Source organism: Pristiophorus japonicus, chromosome 8, assembly GCF_044704955.1.
Source record: "Pristiophorus japonicus isolate sPriJap1 chromosome 8, sPriJap1.hap1, whole genome shotgun sequence".
NCBI classification, from domain to species: Eukaryota; Metazoa; Chordata; class Chondrichthyes; family Pristiophoridae; genus Pristiophorus; species Pristiophorus japonicus.
The window spans coordinates 31547391-31574792 of record NC_091984.1 but is presented as its reverse complement, the minus strand read 5'-3'; the positions used below and the strand labels follow the sequence as shown (position 1 = coordinate 31574792).

The 27402-nt window shown below is 41.0% G+C and overlaps 1 protein-coding gene across 2 annotated transcripts in view; it reads right to left on the bottom strand.

The window, feature by feature from the left end:
• LOC139268464 (polypyrimidine tract-binding protein 2) overlaps positions 1-26222 on the bottom strand; it is a 71401-nt gene extending 45179 nt beyond the window's left edge. For both annotated transcript variants that reach the window (XM_070886650.1, XM_070886651.1), the window contains exons 1-5: positions 26115-26222; positions 25241-25271; positions 13630-13702; positions 4510-4682; positions 1279-1422 (exon numbers count right to left, since the gene is read on the bottom strand). In XM_070886650.1, the coding sequence (XP_070742751.1) occupies positions 1279-1422; positions 4510-4682; positions 13630-13702; positions 25241-25271; positions 26115-26122 (429 nt within the window). In that variant the 5' untranslated portion in view covers positions 26123-26222. The remainder of the gene's footprint in view (positions 1-1278; positions 1423-4509; positions 4683-13629; positions 13703-25240; positions 25272-26114) is intronic.
• Positions 26223-27402: the final 1180 nt, after the last annotated feature.

Here is a 27402-nt window from a genome sequence, read left to right as displayed (position 1 = left end):
TCTGTGTCTACTCTATCAAAACCTTTCATAATTTCGAGAGAAAAGAAACCCAGCCTGTTCATCCTTTCCGGATAAGGTATCTCCTCACAGGTTTAGTATCATCATTGTAAATCTTTTTTACACTATCTCTAGTGCCTCGGTCCTTTTTATAATATGGCGACCATAACTGTACACAGTACACCATGTGCGGTCTAACAAAAGTTCGATACATGTTTAGCATAATTTCTCTACTTTTCAATTCTATCCCTCTTAGAAATAAACCCTAGTGCTTGTTTTTTTTTAAAAAACAAGCTGATTAACCTGCTTTGTTACCTTTTAGTGATGTGCATTTTACTCCCAAATCCCTTTTCTCGTCTACACCATTTATTTTCTAAGTAATGTGTGACCCCCTTATTTTTGTTACCAAAATATAACTCAAACTTATCCAAGTTGAAATTTATTTGACAATTACATGCCCGTTCTGCAAGTTTATTAATGTCTTCTTGCAATTTGTTGTAGTTCTCCTCAGTATTGACTAACCGCCACCATCTACCCCTCCCACCCCATTTGGTGTCATTCACAAATTTAGAAATTATCGCAGCAATTTTGCTGACCTCGCGGACATCGTCGGTGACAGGTCCCAGCCCAGCTGCTGTAATGAATTTACCGGGATTCGGCTTGTTAAGCTCGCCCAACACGTTCCCAGACAATTAGAGAAAGCGGATCTGGTGACTTCATTTGATGGCACGTCATCAGCCAGTTTCCTTAAAGGGAACTAGTCCAAATTTATTTTGACATTTGTGCTGTCAAGTGTTCTACAGGATTGAGGTGCTGCAAACACTGACAAGAAATGCAGAGCTGCACCCAGACTCTCCCTTGACTTCCTCTATATGCTTATGGAGGTCCTCTTCCCTTCCCATGGGCAGAAGAGACTTCCCTAGTTCAACATAGCCTGGTTGCACATTGCACAGGAGGACACAAGCAGAGATGTGGTCAGGAGGGCCTGGGTGCAGTGCTGCACATGTTTAAATGATCTCAGATGATCAATAAACGTTAGTACAAAGCCACACTCAACTTCATCCTGCTGTGCCTCTGTCACATCCCCATCACTCTGCCTTCCCTACCCAAATCCTGCACATCCTAACTCACACCAACTTAACTTGGATCTCCACCCATCCCATAAAAATCAGGGCAGAAATCCACTCAAATCCCAAATTTCAAAACCATAATCCCAAAAAACAAATCAGATACTAGTGAAACACAGGCACATATGTAGCATTTTCACAATCAATGAACAACCTGGTTTAAAGCATTGTCTGTCTTCAACTCTTTATGATTTGAGTACTGGATGTAGATAGGCTGATTCCGAAGATGAGGCGTTACAGCGGTATAATAATTCACCATGGTGATAGCTGCCTCTTCAGAAGCCATTTCCAAGAAAGCCTGTAAAACCACAAAGGAACCGTACCAATGGTGAGAATTAATTCAAAAAATAGCAATTTAAGCTTTTAGACAGTACAATTAAACAATTTCTAACATACCTGCTGTGTAGTCCCAGCATTTTCTGTTTTTAACTACAGATTTCCGACGTAAAATTTATTTTTCTCAATGAATGAGATTGTTAGTTACCAGTTCCAATTCTCTCACATGGTTAACTCAATCTTATAGAACACGAAAAATTACATTTTTAGCAATTTTATGCAAAGCAATCGCAGCATTAAAAAAACAATGTTTTAAAACAGATGGGAGTTCTTTAGGCCATTCATTTTCAAGTTATATTTGGCTATTCCTCACCTTTTTATTATTTCTTAAAGCTATACAAGGATGAAATTTTTGGGAATAGCTGAACAGTGAATAACAGAAATTCATACATTCATCGCTATAATATATAATATGCATTACAATCCAGATCTTTACACATTTTATCTCCCCTCATTTGTTTTTAAATCACAAATTCCTTAGAATACGTTCAAAGGAAGTTCACACGGCATTTCCCCCCCCCCCCCAAATTGTGATATCGCAATTTATTGATATTATTCATAGAAAAAGTTTCCAGATGTTTGCATTATATAAACTATATAAAAATACGCCATTAAGGTTGTGTTACAGTATTAGATAAGATAAGAAATGGGAGCTGGAGTAGGCCATTTGACCATTCGAGTCTGCTCCGGCATTCAACAAAATTATGGCTGATCTTCTACCTCAACTCCACCCTCCCGCACTATCCCCATATCCCTTAATTCCACAAAGTTTATTGAGCTCTGTCTTGAATATACTCAATGACTGAGCAGCTCTCTGGGATAGAGAATTTGAAAGCTTCACAACCCTTTTTTGAATGAAGAGATTTCTCCTCATCTCAGTCCTAAAAAGCCAACCCCTTATTCTGAGACTGTGACCCAATGATCTAGATTTCCCAGCCGGGGAAACATTTTCCCAGCATTAACTATGTGAAGCCCCTGAAGAATTTTGTGTGTTTCAATAAGATCACCTTTCATTCTTTTAAACTCTAGGGAATATAGACCTAGTTATTCAATCTCCCCTCATAGGGCAATCCCTTCATTCCTGGAAGGTATCAAGGGCATGCAGTAAAATAAATCTTTAACTGCAGATCAAGTCACCTAATTCCAATCAAAAAATTCCACATCCAACATTGGCAAAAGTAAACTTATAAGAACTAAATCCCATCCGTCCCCATGGAAAACCCTGAAGAGATAGAACGTTTTTAAAGTATTTTCTTGCAGTTTATTTAAAACCCGTAATGCATTACAGCTTCTAACATTTATAGATAATCTTACATGAAGCCCACATTCATACGTTATTCTATTGATGTGAACTTGGCAGAATAAAAAGAATCCCTACGATTCCATGTTCAAGTATTATAAGTATCCACCGCACAGCACCGGCAGCATCCAAGTTTAATTTCAGTCAGTTGCAAGCTGTGCCACACAGAACATTTCAATCGCACCAGTATGTAAATAAATGCATTAAAAAAACTGCACTTTTCTGCTACCTGCCTTGAAATTTACAAAAGAAAACAATTTAATGTACCATTTTCATAGAATTACATGGAAATGACAATACGGAAAAGAGGCTGCTCAGCCCAACCAGTCCATGTTGGTGTTTATCCTCCACACGAGCAAGAGTCTTAATCCCATGTGCCTGCTTTGTTCTCGTATCCCTTTATCCCATTTTTCTTCAACTACCTATCTAATCTATTTTTAAATGTTAACATGGTCGCTGTTTCAATCACTAATTCCAGTAGGCATTACACAGCCTCACAACCTTCTGTGTAAAATTAACTCCTCTCCTAAATCTTTTACACATGACAAACCTGTGAAAGTACTAGGGAATTGTTGACAATCTTACAATGCCCAATATAAATTATTCTTCCAAAATTGGCAGGGTATACTCTTCAGAAATTGTCATTTAAAAGGGGAGAAAATTAGGGCTCTTTGAAGGTTTCAGAGTTCAGCCCTAGTATGGCTAGAGGGGGCATGGACAACAAAATGCAGAAAAAATGTCAATGGCAACTTTACCAGCTATGCTTCAAAGCATTATCTCTTGGGATGGACAGACTGAGAAACTAACAAATGTATTATTAATTGCACACTGCTCAAATGGAACTAGATGAACCCAACCTTTTGACATATTTATGTTTGTACATATGTTGACAAGTAGGAATAATGTGCCTAAACCACAACATGTTACTTACAAGGCAGCTCAATTATTAAACTTGTCTATTTACACTGAAATATTTGATCATTTGAAAAGCTCAAGTAGTAAATATCCCATTAAGTTCACTGTGGAAAATTCTGCTAGATACTCAGCTATGCTTCTGAAGGCTAATGAAAATGTTCAGCCCACATAGTCCCTCGAGCATTTTCGCATAAGTTGGGGAGTTAAGCACTCCCACTCTTGTCAAATATCATTTTACACCCAGCTTGAGTATGAAGAAGAGTATACGTAACTTGTTTCTTCTGTTCACAGATACTGACTGATCTGCTGTGTATTGTCAGCATTGTTTTTATTTCCAAATCCAAGATTCAGTGCTATGTTGCAGTCGTCAGCACATATGCATCTCAATATAGAGAAAACTCTACGGTATAGAGCCCTTTTTACTAATGAGCAGGTGCAAATGCCGCAATCGTCCACAACATATTACCCAACGTATAGGGAAAGGGAACTAAAATATTTGAACAGGTAAATTATGATTACTCAAGAATAGCAGTTACTCATGCTTTTTAATCTGGTTAAATGTCGCCACACCATTCAGGTAACCTCAACCATTTTGTATCGTTGAGCACGCTTGTACCACAATTTTCCAGGGAAAGGAGGTATTCAAGTATGCGTGAATGTACTTGACATTTCAACTGCTAAAAGCTTTAAAAATAGCAACATAATTAAAGATAAAAGTTCAAAACATAGTGAACATTACTACCATTAAGCATCCTTGTTAAAGTATCAAGCTAGATACATTTGCTTTCAAATTATTATACTTGTGCCCAGCAATTCATTCCAGGTTGTACATACCTGGTTTTTCCCTTTCAGCATCAGAATGTTGGTAACCTTTCCAAATGGCAAGCCCAAAGCTATGACCTCAGTTTCCATTACTTCACTGGGCAATTTCCGAATATGGAGGACACGGGATGGAGCACCAACCATCTTATCGTCACCTTTAAATTTCTTGCTGTCATTGCCATTAGCTGCAGAACATCAGTTTAAAAACAGCAGTGAATCAATCTGTTGCCACATGAAAAATGGCCTCCAGCTTTGCTACAAATAATATAGAAAAGCTTGAATAGAAACAATTAAAAGTTACTAGACACTTATAAAAAATAGTACAGGTAGAGCATCCGAAATCTGGAAACCTCAGGACCGAGGCCATTCCGGATTTCGGAACGTCCTGAATCCAGAAACGCTCGGGCTGAGGTTCGGGTATTTACGGATTTTGGAACCTCTTATCGTCCCTAATCTGGAAACGCCTGGGCCAAGGTTAGGGTGGGGGGGGGGCGGAGGCAGCAGCGGCAGAGGTCTAGCGGCCCAGGTGAGACCTAGAGGCCGAGGTCGGTCGGCGGAGTGAGGGGTCCGGATTTCAGAATATTTTCTGGATTCCGGACAACACCGCCACGGATTGGCCCGGTGTCCGGATTTTGGAACATTCGAATTTCGGAACTACAGATTTCGGAACTAACAGAATGTTACTGATGCAACCTGGCAAATTAACTACACTGTAAATGGTCAGATAGTGCAACCAAAATTTAGTTTGCAGTATCATAACTGAACAAACATTTTACTGCAAACCAAGGCTTTGGGAAGAGGCGGAGACTTTCAAGCAAAGACTTATTTTTAGTTAAATCTAAATTTTGGACATTACAATTTTCAGCTACTGAGGGGGAAAATGGTTGTAAGGGGATAAAAAAACGGTCACTAGAGTGGAGACAGACCGATGGTCAAGAATGGAGATACTGAAGGTAGTGAATTGCTCTGACACGTAAAATGGTCCAGATTAAGAGGGAGTTCTGAGGAATCAGGAGTTCTTCGGTCTTACGGTATGGATTGTAATATTGACCGATTATGTATAACCCGCATATATATGTAAAGCATGCTCATATACTCGCTTACATTGGGCTAGTAAGAGGGGAATAGTGAAGCCTGATGGGTAATGAACCATCCGTTGTGTTAACCTTAATACAGATTAACAATCTGAATGAGCACATCCACCAAGGGCAAGTGCAGTGTCAACAGTCTGGAACATAGATTGTAAACAGCATCTGAATCTCATGAGAAACTAAGACATGACTGACGTTCTTTTGGGAACAGGGTAAGAAAGCAGGTGTTTTGGGAACAACATATCAAACCCTGCGAAGCAAAGTTACTTCACACGTCATGAGAAACTGAGGCAAAGTAACACCATTGAATAACACATTCCAGAAGGGAGACACATGATGAGAGATGGACAGGTGGGGGAAAAAACCACTCAGAGCGAGTCTGATAAGAGTCGACAAATCAATGTAACTTTGCTGATAGCAGTAGACCAATCAATGGTTTTGGAGGAGGGTCGCACCCCTCAGAATATGTATAACTGTCATTACAAACTGTTGTTCTGGGAAGTGTTCATCGGAAAACTAATGTTTAAACTAATATGGCAGGGGGATGGGAACCTATGCAGCGAGATAGGGGGAAGTAATATGGAGTCAGAAACAGATGGTTGAAAGGTAAAAAGCAATAGTGGAAGGCCGAGTAAACAAATGCAAGAAACAAAAAGGGCCACACTACATCATAATTCTAAAAGGACAAAGGGTGTTAAAAAAAACAAGCCTGAAGGCTTTGTGTCTTAATGCAAGGAGTATCCATAATAAAGTGGATGAATTAACTGTGCAAATAGATGTTAACAGATATGATGTGATTGGGATTACAGAGACTCCAGGATGATCAGGGCTGGGAACTCAACATCCAAGGGTATTCAACATTCAGGGAGGATAGAATAAAAGGAAAAGGAGGTGGGGTAGCATTGCTGGTTAAAGAGGAGATTCATGCAATAGTTAGGAAGGACATTAGCTTGGATGATGTGAAATCTATATGGATCGAGGTGCAGAACACCAAAGGGCAAAAAACGTTAGTGGGAGTTGTGTACAGACCTCCAAACAGTAGTAGTGATGTTGGAGAGGTCATCAAACAGGAAATTAGGGGTGCATGCAATAAAGGTGTAGCAGTTATCATGGGTGACTTTAATATATATATAGATTGGGTTAACCAAACTGGAAGCAATACGGTGGAGGAGGATTTCCTGGAGTGCATAAGGGATGGTTTTCTGGACCATTATGTCGAGGAACCAACTAGGGGGGAGGCCATCTTAGACTGGGTGTTGTGTAATGATAGAGGATTAATTAGCAATCTCGTTGTGCAAGGCCCCTTGAGAAAGAGTGACCATAATATGGTGCAATTCTATATTAGGATAGAGAATGAAACAGTTAATTCAGAGACCATGGTCCAGAACTTAAAGACGGGTAACTTTGAAGGTATGAGGCGTGAATTGGCTAGGATAGATTGGCGAATGATACTTAAGGGGTTGACTGTGGATGGGCAATGGCAGACATTTAGGGCCCAAGTTTCCACACGATAAAAAACGGGCGCCCCACCGAGCTGGGCGCCCGCTTTTCGCGCCTAAAACGGCGCCGGAGCCTACACTCACGCCGATTTTGTAAGTGGGAGGGGGCGGGTACGATTTAAATTAGTTTTTTTCCTGCCGGCAACACTGTGAAGGAAACATTGGCACTCGGCCATTTTTGTAGTTCTTTGTAGCTGTTTAATTTTTGAACATTTTTTAATAAAAGCACATTGCCATCAGCACAGAGAAGGCTGCAGGAAGCCTCAGAAAGTTGAGGCAGCCGTTTCTGACGACCTCCCCCTTTTGCCGTCGGGAAATGGCTCCTCAATTTCTGAGGCTTCCTGCAGCCTTCTGTCGCCTTCCTTCCCTCCCCCCGCCGTCTGGAACAGCTTCCCGCCCCCCCCCCGCGTTCGGTCCCCTCCCTCCCGCCAGCCGTCTGGAACGGCTTCCCCCCCCCCCCGGGAACGGCTGCCTCGTTTTGTAAGGCTTGCTGCAGCATTCTCCCTGGCTGAAGCACTTTCACATAGGTAGGAAGATGGTTTATTTAATCTTTTCTTTGATTATAAATTTTTATTCAGGTTGGATTTATTTGTATAATATTTGTATAAGTATAAATAAGGATTTATTGTAGAATTTAATGACTTCCCTTCCCTCCCCTCCTCGCTCTGGACGCCTAATTTGTAACCTGCGCCTGATTTTTTTAATGTGTAGAACAGGTTTTTTCAGTTCTACAAAAATCTTCACTTGCTCCATTCTAAGTTAGTTTGGAGTACGTTTTCACTGTGGAAACTTTCAAATCAGGAGTCAGTGGCCGGACACGCCCCCTTTTGAAGAAAAAATTCTGTTCCAAAGTGGAACTGTTCTACCTGACTAGAACTGCAGAAAAAAAAATGTGGAGAATTGCGATTTCTAAGATAGTCCGTTCTCCACCAGTTGCTCCTAAAAATCAGGCGCAAATCATGTGGAAACTTGGGCCCTTAGAGACCGCATGGATGAACTACAACAATTGTACATCCCTGTCTGGCGTAAAAATAAAATAGGGAAGGTGTCTCAACCGTGGCTATTAAGGGAAATCAGGGATATTATTAAAGCCAAGAAAGTGGCATACAAATTGGCCAGAAATAGCAGTGAACCCAGGGACTGGGAGAAATTTAGAACTCAGCAGAGGAGGACAAAGGGTTTGATTAGGGCAGGGAAAATAGAGTACGAGAAGAAGCTTGCAGGAAACCTTAAAACGGACTGCAAAAGTTTCTATAGATATGTAGAGAAAAAAAGGTTAGTAAAGACAAACGTATGTCCCCTGCAGTCAGAATCAGGGGAAGTCATAACGGGGAACAAAGAAATGGCAGACCAATTGAACAAGTACTTTGGTTCGGTATTCACTAAGGAGGATACAAACAACCTTCCAGATTATAAAAGGGGTCAGAGGGTCTAGTAAGAAGGAGGAACTGAGGGAAATCCTTATTAGTCGGGAAATTGTGTTGGGGAAATTGATGGGATTGAAGGCCGATAAATCCCCAGGGCCTGATGGACTGCATCCCAGAGTACTTAAGGAGGTGGCCTTGGAAATAGCGGATGCATTGACAGTCATTTTCCAACATTCCATTGACTCTGGATCAGTTCCTATCGAGTGGAGGGTAGTCAATGTAACCCCACCTTTTAAAAAAGGAGGGAGAGAGAGAAAACAGGGAATTATAGACCGGTCAGCCTGACATCAGTAGTGGGTAAAATGATGGAATCAATTATTAAGGATGTCATAGCAGCGCATTTGGAAAGAGGTGACATGATAGGTCCAAGTCAGCATGGATTTGTGAAAGGGAAATCAAGCTTGACAAATCTTCTGGACTTTTTTGAGGATGTTTCCAGTAGAGTGGACAAGGAAGAACCAGTTTGATGTGGTGTATTTGGACTTTTAGAAGGCTTTCGACAAGGTTCCACACAAGAGATTAATGTGCAAAGTTAAAGCACATGGGATTGGGGGGAGTGTGCTGACGTGGATTGAGAACTAGTTGGCGGACAGGAAGCAAAGAGTAGGAGTAAATGGGCACTTTTCAGAATGGCAGGCAGTGACTAGTGGGGTACCGCAAGGTTCTGTGCTGGGGCCCCAGCTGTTTACATTGTACATTAATGATTTAGACAAGGGGATTAAATGTAGTATCTCCAAATTTGCGGATGACACTAAATTGGGTGGCAGCGTGAACTGCGAGGAGGATGCTATGAGGCTGCAGAGTGACTTGGATAGGTTAGGTGAGTGGGCTAATGCATGGCAGATGAAGTATAATGTGGATAAATGTGAGGTTATCCACTTTGGTGGTAAAAACAGAGAGACAGACTATTATCTGAATGGTGACAGATTACGAAAAGGGGAGGTGCAACAAGACCTGGGTGTCATGGTACATCAGTCATTGAAGGTTGGCATGCAGGTACAGCAGGCGGTTAAGAAAGCAAATGGCATGTTGGCCTTCATAGCGAGGGGATTTGAGTACAGGGGCAGGGATGTGTTACTACAGTTATACAGGGCCTTGGTGAGGCCACACCTGGAGTATTGTGTACAGTTTTGGTCTCCTAACTTGAGGAAGGACATTCTTGCTATTGAGGGAGTGCAGCGAAGGTTCACCAGACTGATTCCCGGGATGGCGGGACTGACATATCAAGAAAGACTGGATCAACTGGGCTTGTATTCACTTGAGTTCAGACAAATGAGAGGGGATCTCATAGAAACGTTTAAAATTCTGATGGGTTGAAGACAGGTTAGATGCAGGAAGAATGTTCCCAATGTTGGGGAAGTCCAGAACCAGGGGTCACAGTCTAAGGATAAGGGGTAAGCCATTTAGGACCAAGATGAGGAGAAACTTCTTCACCCAGAGAGTGATGAACCTGTGGAATTCTCTACCACAGAAAGTTGTTGAGGCCAATTCACTAAATATATTCAAAAAGGAGTTAGATGTAGTCCTTACTACTAGGGAGATCAAGGGGTATGGCGAAAAAGCAGGAATGGGGTACTGAAGTTGCATGTTCAGCCATGAACTCATTGAATGGCAGTGCAGGCTCGAAGGGCCTACTCCTGCACCGATTTTCTCTGTTTCGATGGAACATTTCCCCTGCATATGCTCGAATAAAACCCGGTTGAGCCGAAGTTTTCATCTGAGTGATTCCGTGGTCACTATTAAAAGGGCAGGTGTCGACTCCTTATATCAGGGAGTCCACCTTGAGGAAGAAAAGTCTTCCTTCTATCCCAACAATGGTAGACGATTTTTTTCTCTCCAGAAAGCATGACAGAATAGTGGCCAGATTATATAGTGATGAGGTATTCTCTGTATAAATATTTATAATGGAAGAGGTTGACACAAAGTGCAATAAAAATACAACAGGAAGTCACCTGGTGCAGACAGAAAGTGCACACAGACTATTTAAAACATATAGGGGCTGAATTCACGGCTCCTACGGGCACATATGAAGTGCACACGGGCCCATATGAAGTGCACACGGGCCCGTAGGGGCCTCAAGTTCCGGGTTTAGGCATGCACTTTGCACGCGCCGAAACACTGAACTTGCGATCTGTGGAGAATCCTCTTGACAGATCACACGCATCCGAAGAAAAGGGCCTCCGTGGGCAGAGAGTTGGGCTATTTGCCCAACTTCTGCCCAGGGAATGCCCTTGAAATTCTTACGCTGGTAAAAGCAGGCAAAGGGCCTGGTTTTACCAGCGCAACAGTTTAAAAAAAATAAAAATAAAATTATCAGTTATTTATATATTAAGAAGCCTGTCCATTAAGGCAAGTTAATTTTTTAGCCCGGTTCAAACATTTAAAAAAAAATTTGTATAAATTTTGAATTAAATTGCATCTTAATTAATTTTAAATATGCAATTTATTTAGTGTGTGTTTTTGGGGGTATTCCCATTCACACTTATGGCAGCTCCATAGAAACAGAAATCACCAGAAGTTTGAATGGGGATCCCCCTACTTTCATTGGGTGGGCCGGCCCACATGATTCTCAGGGATGTTTGCGAAGCGCCTGTACTCCTGGGACGCAGGATGAGGAGGCCATGGACTGCAAGTTGCCGAATCACCCGGACCAGCAGGTAAGTTCATAGATTTTTAATAGATCGGAGGCATCCGCCCGCAGGAAGCAACTTCTGGTAGCACCTCTAGCCGAGTCCCAAGGACCAGCTGTCAGAATGTCATATGATCTACCTTAAGAAACTCTAGTCCACTAATTCTGGGAGCTGAAACGGAAACCAACAATGCAGTTATCCACGCAAGAAACAAAATCAGTCCAAAAGATTTGAATGATGACTAGTTTAAATTGTGAGGAATTAAATTAAGATCCCAATTGGGAACCAGTAAAAATCTATCTGGGCACAATGGGGCACCGGTGGGTACTCCTCTAACAAGCCAAACGTAAAACAGGTTATGAAAATAGAGCTGGGTTTAAAGCAGACAAAAACTAGGCGTTTCAAAATCTGGGTTACATCACCTGATGTAGGCTAACCAACTTTGTAGACGACTACACCACTTTGTGTGGCAAGGGCCAATTAGTATGCATCTTACAGGAACTGATCAAGGTGTTCACTACCAATGATTGGAGACCCTGTTCTAACAACTGCTCATTTCAATAACCAGGCTGGAAGTTAGAACTTTTCCATGTTCAGATGAACTCTCCCAAATGAGATCATCTCTCTGACAAGCCAGTGGAGTACTATACCAGCTCACAATGAAAATTACAGTTTGGGAGGCCAATGACAGGAGGGGGGTGCGGTGGCGGGGGGGGGGGGGGGGGAAAGAGAGAGATCAAGGTTAACTTTCTTGTAACTTGTATTGAGTAAATGGAGTTGAGGTACAAATCAGCCATGATCTAATTGAGTGGCTGAATGACCTACACCTGCTCCTATGAAATATAGGAGCCATTGTCTGCCAGGATCACCCCCATGGCTAAAAATTTCTTGAAGCATTACGAGATAGATTCTCCTCTTGGAATGGTAAACCATGAGGCGACTGAGTCTATCTGTATGTTATCCACCCCCACAAACCATTGGGCAAGGAGTATGTGATTCAGATACCCTCGGTCAACTGAATCAGATCCTTAGAAAAAGAGGCCTGTTTCAGTAGCAACGAATGTGCACGCTATTGCCCTCAATTCCACATCACGTGATCCATTCTGTCATCCACCTGCCATTAATCGAGGACCCACATAGGGTCATCACACCAATACCTCCATATGCAAGATTCAGAGTTACGGCTTGTTTAATTCTCATCAGCGGAAATGGGTGAGGGCTCTGTAGGAAGACAACTGGCTGAGCAAGTTTAGCTGAGGCAGCCTCTAATAAATGGAAATTCTGAACTATAAAGATTATTGCAACCAATAGAAAGAGCATCTATTAATAACTGCATGGCCGCCTGAGGTGATTATCTCAGATACTGCAATGCTGAAAACCAAGAGAGAGAGAGATTCCTGCTAAATAGTTTGGAATAACCCCCGAAGAACAGAGTTTTGCAGCTAAGATATCTAACAGTTGACGGAGCGCATTCCTTGAAATTGAACTGGAGTACTTCTGATGAGACTCAGAAAGCAATATAGAAATAGAAATATCTCCAGCTTATAACTAGCTCTCTGGGCATATCTGAAAAATTAGTAGTGTAGTAGCCAGCTTGAACCTCTTCCAACCGAGGATTTAAAGCACTGAGTTTAGTGACCATCTTTTTGGGAATATAAAACATTAGTAGCTGCTTACTCTTTCCCCTTTCAATTCCACCCCCAACTACTAATTTGTTGATCGCTATGAACAATGTTGCTATTATATTGTTTATTTAGCTATCTTATGTGAACTGTAAGAAATAAAATGTTTTAATTTATTTTGATATTTTTTATAAAGCCAAATTAACTCAAAATTAGACTGAAGGCTTATTGCTCTGGATATCTCAGGTGATTTATCAATGCCACAGGATATCAGGTTTAAGCAACTGTGATGACAGCAGCAGAGGACACAGATTTAATTTTCCTATAACACTTGTGCGGAGAACGAAAGTTAAGAGGGCAATTCTTGTCTATTTTTAGACACCCTTAAAGGCTCACTCAAGTGCAAGAGCAAGTGGCCACCCACCATCTCAACAGGATCACATGCATGAAGATCTGCGAGAAAATTCAGGCAATGTTTCATTTCAAAATGACATTAGAAAAAAATATATATATTACTCATGCATCACTACCTCTCCAATTGTGACATAGATCTTAGTTTCTGAATTTATCTTGAGGAAAAAATCTGCAATTTTTCTCCCTGGTCTCATACCAACTGTACTAACAATGTACTGACCAATAAAACAAGCCCATTCAATTGACAGTCATTCCCAATTGTATCACTGAAACTAGAAAGAAGTTCAAATATATCACCTGTGCATAACCCTCCCAACCTGTAGGAAAGCACTAGACCATCATTCAATAGCAGCCTTACATTACAGCAGAAATGAAACATATGCTTATCTTTTTAATACAAGAGTTATAACAAAGAACTACTGTATTAAACTGTGGACTAATCAACCTACCAGTAACAACCACGCTGCTCATGGTAGAGTTTGGGCTGCTGAGAATGGTGCCAGAAAGTTCGTCAGATCCCCTCTGTAAAAAAACAAATTGCAAAATTCATCAATTCATTACAGCTATTCAGTTATATTGAACATTGTTCTCATGCAGATCTTCCAAAATGGCTTCTGGGAACCACTGTGATTAGATATAGATTCCTCATATTACTGCCAAGCTAAAACCAAATATTTAAAAAAAACGGGATCAACAATTTATGGAATATAAAATCTGTGGGACATTGCCCAAATCAACATAAACAAACATAAATCAGAGACACTACAAACATAAACCAGAGATAAAATAAAAAACAAAGAACATAAGAAATAGGAGGAGTAGACGACCACCTGGCCCCTCGAGCCTGCTTCGCCATTTAATAAAATCACGGCTACTGATCTGATCATGGACTGAGCTTCACTTCCCTGCCCGCATCCCATAACCCTTTACTTCCTTATCGCTCAAAAATCTGTCTACCTCCGCCTTAAATATATTTAATGACCCAGCCTCCACAGCTCTCTGGGGCAGAGAATTCCTCAGACTTACAACCCTCAAAGAAGAAATTCCTCCTCATCTCAGTTTTAAATGGGCGACCCCTTATTCTAAAACTATGCCCCCTAGTGGAAATATCCTCTCTGCACCTACCTTGTCAAGCCCCCTTATTATATTGCATGTCTCAATAAGATCACCTCAGATTCTTCTGAATTCCATTGAGTATAGGCCCAACCTGCTCAATCTTTTGTCGTAAGTCAACTCTTCATCTCAGGAATCAACCGAGTGAACCTTCACTGAACTGCCTCCATTGCAAGTATATCCCTCCTTAAATAAGGAGCCCAAAACTGTATGCAGTACTCTAGGTGTGCCCTCACCAATACCCTGTAGTTGTAGCAGGACATCTCTGCTTTGATACTCCATCCCTCTTGCAATAAAGGCCAACATTCCATTTGCTTTCCTGATTACTTGCTGTATCGGCATGCTAAATCTGTGTGTTTCATGCACAAGGACCCCTAGAACCCCCTGTACTGCAGCATTTTGTAATTTTTCTCCATTTAAAGAATTTTTAAAAAAAATTTCTGCCACTCCCACATTATACTCCATCTGCCAAATTTTCGCCCACTTAGCCTGTCTATATCCCTTTGCAGATTTTTTGTGACCTCCTCACAACATGCTTTCGCACTGATGTGACAGTTTAACTTGTTTCTCAGTGTTATATGTAGGAGCCTAGTATCTCCTGCCCCAAATCACTAACTGCTGACATGAGATATTTAAAGATGCATTTTTTCCTGTAAAGATAAATCAATTCTTTACCATATTGGAATTGCATAGTATGAAAATCTGCTGGCCACTTTAGCCTCAACAGTCCTACAAACAAGTTTACTCAGTGATAATATTTCCTTTGTTTGATATACAAATTCATCTGGTTACACTCAAGTTACAATGTCTGTGTCCAGCAGTGTTAATTTTGTAGGTCAGGTTATTACAAAAAAACCACACCTAACATTCAAATAGCTTTATTACTGTAATATCTTGCTGCTTCGGTGCATCAGTTGAAAAGATGTGAAATCAACTTCTCCAGGCAGTCATTTGCCAAGACAAGTGCAAAACCTGTGGCCCAATGACCACAGGCAGCCCCATGAGTCATGGCAATTCAAACCTTAATACTACACTAATTCAGTTCTATTTGTAGTTATTTTTCTTGTTTGCCAATTTATGTTTGGATTTTTGTGGGCCTAGAGTTTGGAAAGTGTAATTTTTAATATTTTTGCCTCATTTGGTAGGCAGATAACTCTCAATCCAGAAAACCCAAATTTTATTAGCATCAGCAACTTAAAATGTGAGTAATGAGAATATTGATACAAGCTTTATGTATGGCCCCCAAGTTTGGACACCCCTGCCCTAGGCCTAAAAGCAACCTACAGATTAAAATAAACTCATTTTGTATATATAATGCGTTTAACATTTTGTAAAACTATGGTATTTACTTCCTTCTCCCTAATAAGGTCTACAAATCTGCACAAAAAGATGATGCTCAAAAAGTACTAGCCCCAAACAATTTCTAGACCACAAAAATCTTAAATCATTAAACATCCATCTTTCTACATACAAATCACCTTTAACTGCTCATTCTGCTGTGTGAATTGTAGCACTGTGGTATATAATGTAAAGTACATAATTAAAAAAGTTAAGTTGTACAAAAATGGGCACCTCAAGCACAAACTTCTCTAAAGAAAAAAATTTAATATTTATAAATACCAATCCCTCTTCTGCGACATCGCACACAGGAAGTCAAGACCAAATGTAGTCAACAGATGAAGACGGGATGGAGGGCGGGGGAAATCACTGGTCCAGAACACACAAGTGTAATTCAGACCCCATTTTTGTCAGTCCTTATTTTTAATTCTATTGTAGATTCTTATGTCTACTTTATAATGTAAACTGGTCACGCAGTAATTAAACCCTCCTGACAATGATGCCATGTAGTGCCTTCAGTGAGACGAATTTAGAGAGACAGCTTCCATTATAAATATGGATATAGGAATTTATATTGAAAAAAGTTGACAGGAAATGCATATATGCAAGGTTGTTAATATACACAAAAATTACTCAGGACTCAATGTAACTGAGACTGCAACGAAGATTGCGTTACTTTGAAAATCTGCAATTGAGCCTCTCCCAGTCCATATGACCCAGATTTCACTTCTGCTGCCCTCTGCATACCTTGCGTATGCCCCAAATGTATATGGTACTAACAATCTGGGATAGGAAATTAAAGCTTTAAAAACAACAAGGACACACAATAAAGTTCCAACTAGAATTTCATACCTGAATAGTACTGAATGTGAATCTCAATATCTGAATAAGTGCTGTTAGGATATTCTTGATTGTCGGAGAATTTTGTTGCTAAACTTTACCATCTATTAGACTACTTACCAATATGATCAGCAAGCCAAATTTTACATGCATTTATTTCAGCCTCCCAATAACTGGGACTTTGATTTACATTATGCTTGGCCTCTTTAACAACTACACAAACAACAGACTCGGTTATGTCACATTACCATTGAAAATGCTAGCTCATGCAGTTTGATTTTCATTATGGGATAAAACTGAATTTATAAAACATATTCAAAAAGCATACTTAACATAACTCTTAAATAAGAACTATGGATAGTGCTATGAGTTTAGTAAATACAAGATCACTTAGTATAAAGAACTTGCTATGCAAAATACGAAGTGGGTTCCAATCCAGAGTATACAAATAGGATAAATTGAGCAATACTTTAAAAATTACCATTAGGTTAATTTTATATCTGATGCATAACCAAAATCCAAACTGCAAGGTTTTACTGAAATCAGAAATCATTCAACACAATTCACATACAGGTTGAACCTCCCTTATCCGAACCCTTGGGACCTGGCTTGTTCTGGATAAGGGATTTTTCCGGACGAGGGGTGGTCACGTTAAATTGTATGGTGCAGGTACTGAGCGGGGAGATATCGGGAGTGGCTGGTTTGGGGCTGGGATCATGGGGGGGGGGGGGGGGGGGGGGAACGACGACAGTGGATCGCAGGATCAGGCCAGCGAGTGCGGGAGTCGGCAGCAATGAAGGACTTCACTTTGTTCATGATGGCATTCTGCGCATACGCCACCCGGTGGCCGGGAATGGTTCTGGACGAAGGGTGGTTCTGGATAAGGGAGGTTCAACCTGTACTAATTACCCATAAACTCAATGTAAAGATTTCATTAGTACGATCCTAGTTGAAAATACACTAAAATATGTTTCAACTCATTTAATCCTGAAATAAATTTGACGGAAATGCAGTTTTAAAGTGTGGGCTAATCATTATAAAGCAGACCTTGCAAGTTGAACGATAGGCAAGCCTTCAGTTCTGGCTTTGTAATTGACAGAAGCCAGGAAACCAATATTTTAAGGTAACTGTAGATAAACAGTCACTCTGCTGAAAAATGACATTCCCAGAGCAGGTTTCTAATCTACATTCGACAAAGAAGAAAACATTTGAGGCAAACCAACCTTTACCACTTGCGTACCCAGTCAAATGGCCTACCAATTGCTTTGGATGACAGTGTACAAAGAGGAAAAAAAACATCCAAAATAAAGCAAATAAAAAATGTAATAACTTCAAACAAATGTCATGATGAATACGACTCCTTTGAAGCGGTTGTCTCAGGGCCTAAAACAATAATGCAGTAGTGTAGCTTTAAATGCTTAGTGCTTCTGCACCATTTGTACTCATTTTCTGGTTCTAATTTTAGTCCTTTATAGGTGCAGAATTGAGAATCCGGACCGATCGCTGGCAGGGTCATCTGCACCCAACGACCCTGCCAACCTCACCGCCGCTGCCCTGATCTCGGGGCCCGCCCGCCCGACAACATCTTCCTCGGCGGGGCCCGTCCGCCCGACGACATCTTCCTCGGCGGGACCAGACAGCCTGAACAGCTCTTCAGTGGGAATCGCCCCCACCCCCCTTTCCAATGTTCCGAAATCTGGAAATAACCGAACCTGGGCTCGGATGTTTCCGGATTTGTGACGTCAGAAAATAAATCGAAGTCTGGAAAAGCCCGGAATCCGGAATGGCCTCTGTTCTGGATTTTAGACGCTGCACCTGTACTACATATATCCATTTATTCCCCTTTTCTCTTTGGTCCATCATAAAAATACACAAAAATGGGATGGAAAAAGTGGAAGGGAAAACAAGAGGATAAGGAGAGAAAAAAAAAATGGAATTTCATAATTTTGAACAAGTGAAGCTATTTCAATAAAGCTTCTATGCAATTTTTGTGGCCAGCAAATCCTAAAATTATCTTTTCCCATTCGGCTACCCAAAAGGATGAGAGTATCGCACTCATAGTATTATACCAAGACTGAAGATTTGTATTATGATTATAAAAAACATCTACCTGCAGTGTAATAAAACTTCACTATGAACTTAAGAATACTAAAATGCATACTAAATAATTGACTAATACTGGCTGAATTTTGTCAATATTGCAGTATCAATAATGAATCTGAATTTCTAAAAGCTTTGTCATGAACAGAAATTAAAAGCAGGTAATCTTATCTTTTTGTAGGTTGTTCATTTCCCATTCTGGCAATTTTCTTCAGTGTTTGAAGTTGTTACAAAATTGTCTCACTTAATTCAACAGTACTAGTAAAGCTTAAGGCTACAATAAATATTGGTGCACTACTCTTTTAAATGATAAATCACTTCTACAAATTTAGCAACGTTTTAAGTGTGCGACAATGTCTTCATCTTTTGGTTTTGATTTTAAACAATGACTTCTGTACTCATTAGGGTAACACTGCAACCCTGAGGCGTTCAATATCTATATTACTTAGTTTGCTGATTTATTAATCATTTCATTAATAAAACATGAAAGCAGCTCTTCTTAGTACCTGAATTTTTACTTATATTCCTCAAACAAACATCTTATATGTTTTCCTCTGCTCTTGTAGTTTCATTGTGCACTGGCAAGTTTGGCAACCCTATAAGTATTTTGCTCAGGGTACATTCTTCATAGCAAAGCTAGTGTTAAGTATGCTATTTGGCCATAGGAAGCATTGAGGCCAAGCCACTTCTTTCCTCGTCCAATGGCCATATATGTATACTTTCCAGCAGACATACTGGACATCGATCAGGACCAGGCAGGAATTCTGGCAGTTTCCTGCCATCAGTCCGGGGGCAACAAGGCCAACAGCAGCACCTCAACCACCACACCAAAAATCAGGTAACAAAAAGAGAGTCATTTTGGTCTATAAAGCTCATCATATCAAGACAGTATATTTAAGCAATAAACCACTAGGAGTGCGACCCTATGTTTTTCTATCATGTCACACCAGCTCTATTATTTATTTCATTAAATCTTTTGGGATAATAGAAAAGAGTAAAAACAAATATCACTCTTCCATGATCCCAGTTACTGACAGTATTATAAACACAAAACCCCAGATTATTTTGTATTATAAGTGGCACAACCTGATCAACAAAATTGTCTACTTTAAAAAATCTTCAACATTGCAACATCATAATGGCCTCAATGTCATTTTAAGTCTATGAAGCAATGAAAAATTGCTGATCGAGCCACAATTGTAAATTTAAATACAGCTATGTTCTATAATTTAACTGCCCCATGGAAATGGAGGTCAACAACTTAAATACTATTCCCCAAAACCCCATGTATGAAGGAAACATCCATCTCGCACTGAGACCAAAGAATTTGAAAAAAAGCTCTGCCAAATTTAAGTATTCTATAAAGAGGGAGACCAGCAATCAAGAATGGCTGTTGCTTCTAGTCAATTTAAACAGAAATAGGAAAGCACAAGTATATAACTAGGAACACATGAAGTCAACAGCTTGATCAACGAACTCAATTTGGGAAAACATCAATACAACTAAGCAAGATTAGATATTTTTTTAAAGCTTCAAGCATACTTGTCTGAATGGACAGGATGTCCAAGTCTCAATTACTGTTTCTGAAAAAAATATAATTGCCCCTAAAGAACCTTGTTTCGACACCAATTTAAAACTTATACAATCCACCAAGTCGATCATAATAGCAGCAATGCTAAATGACTAAACTCTGCTGAAAATTCTCAGTATTAGATTACAAAACATTCTATGTAAATAAGGAAAAAAGGTGAACAGAGAATCCCATCCAAAACTGATACTTGGAACTACTGTAGGTTCCTGGCAGATAATTAATCACATTTAAGAAAAAAAACATACATTTATATGTTGCCGTTCATAACCTCAGGATATTCCAAAGCATTTCACAGCCAATGAAGTACTTTTGAAGTTTAAACATTTTGTGTTTCTTCCTCAAATAGAGCCATAGGATTTTTTTTACATCCAATTAAGAGGACAGTCAGGACCTTAGTTAATGCCTCATTAAAAAGATGGCACCTCCAACTGGGGGGGGGGGGGAGGAGGGAAAGAGAGAGGTAGCATAGTGGTTATGTTACTGGACTAATATTCCAGAGATCTTGAGTTCAAATCTCACCACGTCAGCTGGGGAATTTAAATTCAGTTAATTAAATAAATCTGGAATTAAAAAAAACTGATACAGGGTATCAGTAACTACCGGATTGCTGAAAAAACTCATCTGCTACACTAATGTCCTTTAGGGAAGGAAATCCACTGTCCTTACCTGGTCTGGCCTATGTGACTCCAGACCCACAGCATTGTGGTTGACTTTTAACTATCCTGTTAGTGACCTAGCAAGCCACTCAGTTGTACCAAACTGCTACGAAATACTATTAAAAAACCAGACGAACCACCCAGGCACGACAAATGCACACCCAGAGTCCTCACTAATATCTGGAGACTTGTGCCAAAAACGAGAGCTGTCCCACAGAATCATAACTTTCAGCCAAAGTCCCAGACTCCTCCATCACCATTCATCGGCAGGACAGACCCACCAGAGGTGGCGGTACAGTGGCATAGGCATAGTCGGGAGTGACCGACCCTGGGAGTCCAACACCATCCTGACTTGGAAATAGAACGTCGTTCCTTCAGTCGCAGGGTCAAAATCCTGTAACTCCCTACCCAACAGCACTGTACTGCAGCGATTCAAGGTGGCTCACAAAGGTATTAGTGATGGGCAATAAATGTTGGCTTTGCCAGTGACGCCCACATCCCATGAATGAATAAATAAATACAAAACATTGCAGCCAATGTTGCCTCTACCGTGCATGCGAGATTTTTTACATTGAAAAGCCGGCTGCGTGGGTTCCCTGGAGCGCTGCATGGTTGCGCAGCTTAAGAGGAACATTGACTGCAGCACTCCTTCAATACTGCACTGAAATGTTAGCCTAGATTATGTGCTCAACATTCAGGTGAGGCTTGAAGCTATGACCTACTGGCTCAAAGGCAAAACTGCTACAACGGAGTTAAAGATGACGAGGTTTACACTATAAGCGTCGAGAAAATAATCCACACTAGAATTTAATTTTCTCATGTGAAAGCTAGAAATAAAGGAAAAGGGTAGACATGTTTAGGTATATTCAAACACCACAAATACGAGTGCGCTTGAAGAACTGAAAACATCTGCAAATTGGTAATAGAATTATATTCTACATAGACACAGAAGTTTTCAAAAACTAAAGTGATAACACCACAAAATAAGATTAATATGTCTATTATGCGATGTTAAATTCATCTATTTGCTGAATCACAAAAATTATCCACTTAATTTTGTGACCACTTCATTGGGGCACAGAAATTATCTGCTAGTCACTACACCAACTGCCACACAGTATTTTCCCTCTACATTTGCTAATGTATAGGAATAAGCAGAAAAAACATTTTTTTTTTTTACAAATCCACCTGTTCAGACTTCTGATCTGTGCATAGTATCATTCTACTAGTCTATTTTGAATCAAGATTTGTTCTTCCAATTCCCATAAAGTTATCAAGTAGGGAGAGAAAATCATTATGGAGCATTTTAAAGTGCATTTAGCATACTGTTGTCATCTGCAGCTCTGACTTCAGTGGCAGTACATTATAATAAATGAGGTAGTTGCCACTTCGAGATTCGTGCACAAAAACAAGTTGTGCACGCAAGTGGGTTTTGCTTGGTGATAATCGGTCTCTAGCCTCCAACACACCTTGATTTGGAGGAGCGGAACAAGATAACTAGAGTATAGAATCAGACATGAATTACATTCTTGGAATTACAACTTTCAATGAGAATCTGAAGTCTTTACTGCAAATAATAGCCTCGAATCATTTAAAATGTCATAAAGATAAATTTCTATCAATTACAACAGGTCCAATTCAGATGTTTTTGCTCCACACAAGCCTCCCACTCTCTTGGCTTTGAAGGTGATCATGACATGAACACATCGTGTAGGATATAGAGTGACCAGTAATTGATTCCATAACTTAGCTAAAATGTAAAATAAAAATTGCAAAAACTTAACGCAATGCACACATGGTAATTATTTTCTGCATCTGACAGATTCCTGTAAACACTTCGTAACTAGGAAGGGGTCCTGTAATTTTGCAGTTGCTGATGTGATAAACCTCAGATTATTCAGATCAACAATTTAACATACCAATTATTATGAAGTTGAATATATTACACAAAATAACACGTTTCGGTGAACCAGATCTCTACATGGTCTGCATGTGTTTATAACGCTATGCATTCATGAGTAAACACTAGTCTGTAAACTTCCATTATTCTTGCCTCAATCTGTTGCAAGTTATTCATGTCATATCAAAGAAATTCCATACATTTGCAATTTAAGATAGATAAGTGTGCAAAGCAGAAGTACTACTTTTATTTATTAAATTAACCAAGGTCAACGGCATTAGAAACAGACAAAAACATATGTTTTGTTTTGTAAAACCAATTTACTGTACTTTATGCAGATACATCTGATCAAGGCCAAGATACCATTGGCCTCCCTGATCATTTGCTGTACCTGCATACTATCCTTTTGCATTTCATGCACAAGTACCCTCAGGTCCCACTGTGCCGCGGCACTTTGCAATCTTTCTCCATTTAAATAATAACTTGCTCTTTGATTTTTTTTCTACCGAAGTGCATGACCTCACACTGATGTACAGCCCGGCCCAAAAATCGGCACGGTCTGGGCCTGCAAGACCATCAGCAGGCCAGGGCCATTGGAGGGAGCAGCGTGCGGTGGCATGCCACTTCAGGGAGTGGCGTGTGCTGGCACAGCAGGAGGGGCGAAGGATTGGCAAGAGTTTGTAGATGGAAGTGACCGGGGCCCAGGAGAGGCGTGAGTTTGGGGCTCAAAAGAGGCGAGAGCCCAGGGGCAGCACGGGCCAGCCCACACTGCGATGTGTGTGCGTACTAGGTCTGTGTAGCAGAGCTGGTCTCCAGTCGTCTTGGGTAATCCTTGCCACTGGACCAAGACCTAGCTCTGTCAAGCCCGTGTGGTGGCTGGTGTGCAATGGCCAACACACGTTAGAAAAAAATCCACGTACAGGCATCTTCCACCCTTCAAGATGTAGTTTGGGATCTGGAATATTATTGAAACACCTGTGAACTCGTCCCTTTTGGCATGGAAGTAAGTCATCCTCGCTTTGAGGGACTGCCTATGATGATGACATCTGTTCAGAGCAGCTTGAATTTAATAATCTCAATAAAATTGGTATAATTTTAAAGGGGGTGCAAGCACAGAGAGACCTGGAGGTGTATGTGTACAAATCTTTGAAGGTGGCAGGACAAATTGAGATGGCTGTTAAAAAAACCATATGGGATCCTTGGCTTTAAGAAAGGAAAACAAAAGCAAGAAAATTATGCTAAACCTTCATAAAACACTGGTTAGGTTTCAGCTAGAGTACTGTGGTCAACTCTGAGCACCACACTTCAGGAAGGATGTCAAGGAGAGGGTGCAGAGGAGGTTTACTAGAACAGTACCATGGATGAGGGACTTCAGTTATGTGGTGAGACTGGAGAAGCTGAGATTGTTCAGAAAAGGTTAAGGAGAGTTGATAGAGATGTTCAAAATCACGAACAGTTTTGAAAGAATAAGGAGAAACTCTTTCCAGTGGCAGTAGAGTCAGTAATCAGAGGACACAGATTTAAGGTGATTGGCAAAAGAATCAAGCGACATGAGGAAACCATTTTTTTTTTTAAACACAGTGATTTATCATTTGGAATGCACTACCTGAAAGGGTGATGGAAGCAGATTCAATAGTAACATTCAAAAGAGAATTGGATAAATACTTGAAGGGAAAAAAATACAGGACTATGGAGAAAGAGCAGGGGAGTGGGATTAATGGGACAGTTCTTTCAAAGAATCAGCACAGGCATGATGGGCTGAATGGCTTCCTTCTGTGATTCTAATTGTTATAAGCAGAGCATGTGCTGGAACTGGAATAAGTTCACTAACATGTCAAGTTGGGCATCACTTGAAAGCAGGTACTGTACCAAATTCAGCTGAATCTCCAAATGAATTCAACATTCATATTCTCAGCTCAAGTCCCAACTCTTGGTTTCTCTCACCCATCACTAAACTTAAGTTTTATAGTAGACTACAAGATTATGATATCCTAGCCGTTGATAGCACTCTATTGTAAATAACCCCCATCTTCACTGTTTCAACTGCACCATAGACTAAAAATCCCCATGTGTCTCATGACTGTCAAATTAAGGTCTTCCACTTCTGAACCAGAATGACTGAGCTGGTTCTAATGCCCGTTAAGTATTTGCATCATGGGGTATATAGAACCAACAAGGTCTCAATTCGCAGCCGGCTTTAATTTTTCTCATAATAAAAACAAAAAATGCTGGAAATACTCAGCAGGTTAGACAGCATCTGTGGAGACACACCTTTCATTACACCTGTAACGTTGACTCGGTTTCTCTTTCCATAGATGCTGCCTAACCTGCTGAGTAGTTCCAGTTTTTTCTGGTTTTATTTCAGATTTCCGGCATCCGCTTTGTATGAATTGTTAACTCTTACTTTGGTCCCTTTGCAGATTCACATGTGAGACATACAGTTAGAAATATACACATACACACACATATATACATACGCAAATATACATTCATATTAAAATATCTATAGTTATGACACCTACCTTTATGCCAACTGTAACATCAGTGAGAATTCTGCAATGGGAAAAGAAAAAAAAATCCTGTTATTGTAAAACCAGAATTTCGTCCCACGCACTATATGTAACTCGTTCATCGCACAATCACCATCTCCAGCTATTTAGTTGATAAAAAAAACCGGTGCTGCATGAGGCATCGGGCTGCGAACTGTTTCCTTTTGTGCTTTTAAAAAACAAGACTTGCTGACTGCCCTGCCCAACCTGGCTCTCTGCCATTGTTGAAAGACCTTTTCTCCATATGCCTGGCGCCCTCTTCTCTCCCCCTCCCCCACAATCACCATTAACTCTTCATCCAACGGCCTGGGTTTTGTTGTCGTTGAAATTTTTTTTTTTAAGAAAATCCCGGTTGTTGTGAAGCAGGAGCGGTTTAAAATTGATTATTCAATGTTTATTTATTGTGTAGGGAGGAGGGAACCGGTTGTATGTCTGGGGAGTGGGGGAGCAATAGTGAACCCGCAGCCCGGCCCGCGATGGACAATGGCCGGAGGGACACGGCGGAGCGGCCGCCGCTTCAGCCGGGGATCAATGCTTCACCCACCCCACCTGTCCTAAACCGGCAGGGATTGAGGACCGGTATCCCGGCGGAGCCAAATTCTCCCGTCAGCGGCACCGGAGGAAGCCCCTGCCCTGGAGTTCGCCTCCATTTCCCGCCAGTCGGCTCACGTTAGACGCCACGCCATCATATTTATATATCTATATATAAAATAAAACAGCGGCACTCGGCCGGAATATTTTATATTTAGAGGGGGCCGCACGGATCGGGCTTTGCATCAAATTGAATATATCGAATCAACAGCCCTGGGGAAGGGGGTTTATTTGCCTACCGTTTACCGTTACTTACCCGTCCATTGCCGGATTACCAGAGGTTTAGCCAGCCAACTGCCGCCGACAGTGAACACACAAAATGGCGCCGCGTGTCGTTGGTGTTTCCTCCCACTCCTGCTCGCCCTCGCCCCCTCCCTCCCAACCGAACCGACCGTCTCCGGAAACAGCCGAGTGCGGCCGAACCGCCAATCGCGCGCGAGTTACTCACGCGGCAAAGCACGCGTCCCAGGGGGGGGGGCTGCGCCGAAACTTCCAGATTGTGTGGCGAAGAGGGACTGTGGCACCATTTGCAGCTTTCAGCGGAGACATTGAACCGACACCCTGAGACTATCCCATACCACTTTTTTTTTAAAGAAAAGTAGGGGAGTTCTCCTCTCTTCCCCCCCCCCCCCCCAGATGTCCTGGTCAATATCCCTCAACCAACATCATTTGTTTTTAAAAAAGTGAAAAATAGACTATTTGGTCATTACAACAGTGACAACACTTCAAAAAGTACTCCATTGGCTGTAAAGCACTTTGAGACGTCCAGTGGTCGTGAAAGGCGCCATGTAAATGCAAGTCTCATTGCTGTAAGGGAGCTTGCTGTGTGCTAATTTGGCTGCCGTGTTTCCTTCATTGCACCAAGTGATTACGCTTCTTAGAAAATATTTAGTTGGTCGTTATGCCACCAAATGTACATGTACTCCTGGTTCCCCCCCCCCCCCCTTTTATAGGGGGCACTTGTAAATTATGGTTTTAGAGCCCCCAAAAAAAGCACAAAATATCTATATGTACTCCTAGTACACTTACCTGGCAGTGACCAAGTGCAAAATCCTCTACAACAAAAACAACGTACATTTATATCGTGCCTTTAACATAGAAAAACATTCCATGGTACTCCTGACAATAATAGTGCTGAACCAAAGAAGGAAATATGAGCGGTTCCAAAAGCTAGGTTAAAGAGATGAGTATTAAGGAGGGTTTTAAAGGAGAGGGATGTGGGTGGGGGGTTGGTTAGGGAGGGAATTCCAGAGCATAGGGCCTAGACAGCTGAAGGCACGGCTCCAATGGTGTGGTGGAGGGATGCACAAAATTCCGAGAAATTGAGTGTTCGGGGTGGGGAGTTGTGCAATCTGCTGCAAGGAGAGCTACAGCCGAGTTCCACCATGGCATCGTCATGGAAAGTTGAAATCAACTTCTCTGCTTCCACCTCCTCCCAGGCTACTATTGGAATCACCTGCCATATCAATTTGCTGTCACCCAGGTCGGGTGGCACGGTTTAATGTCTTATGTTTTATAGGTAGACTCTAAAAGAGTTATAAGTA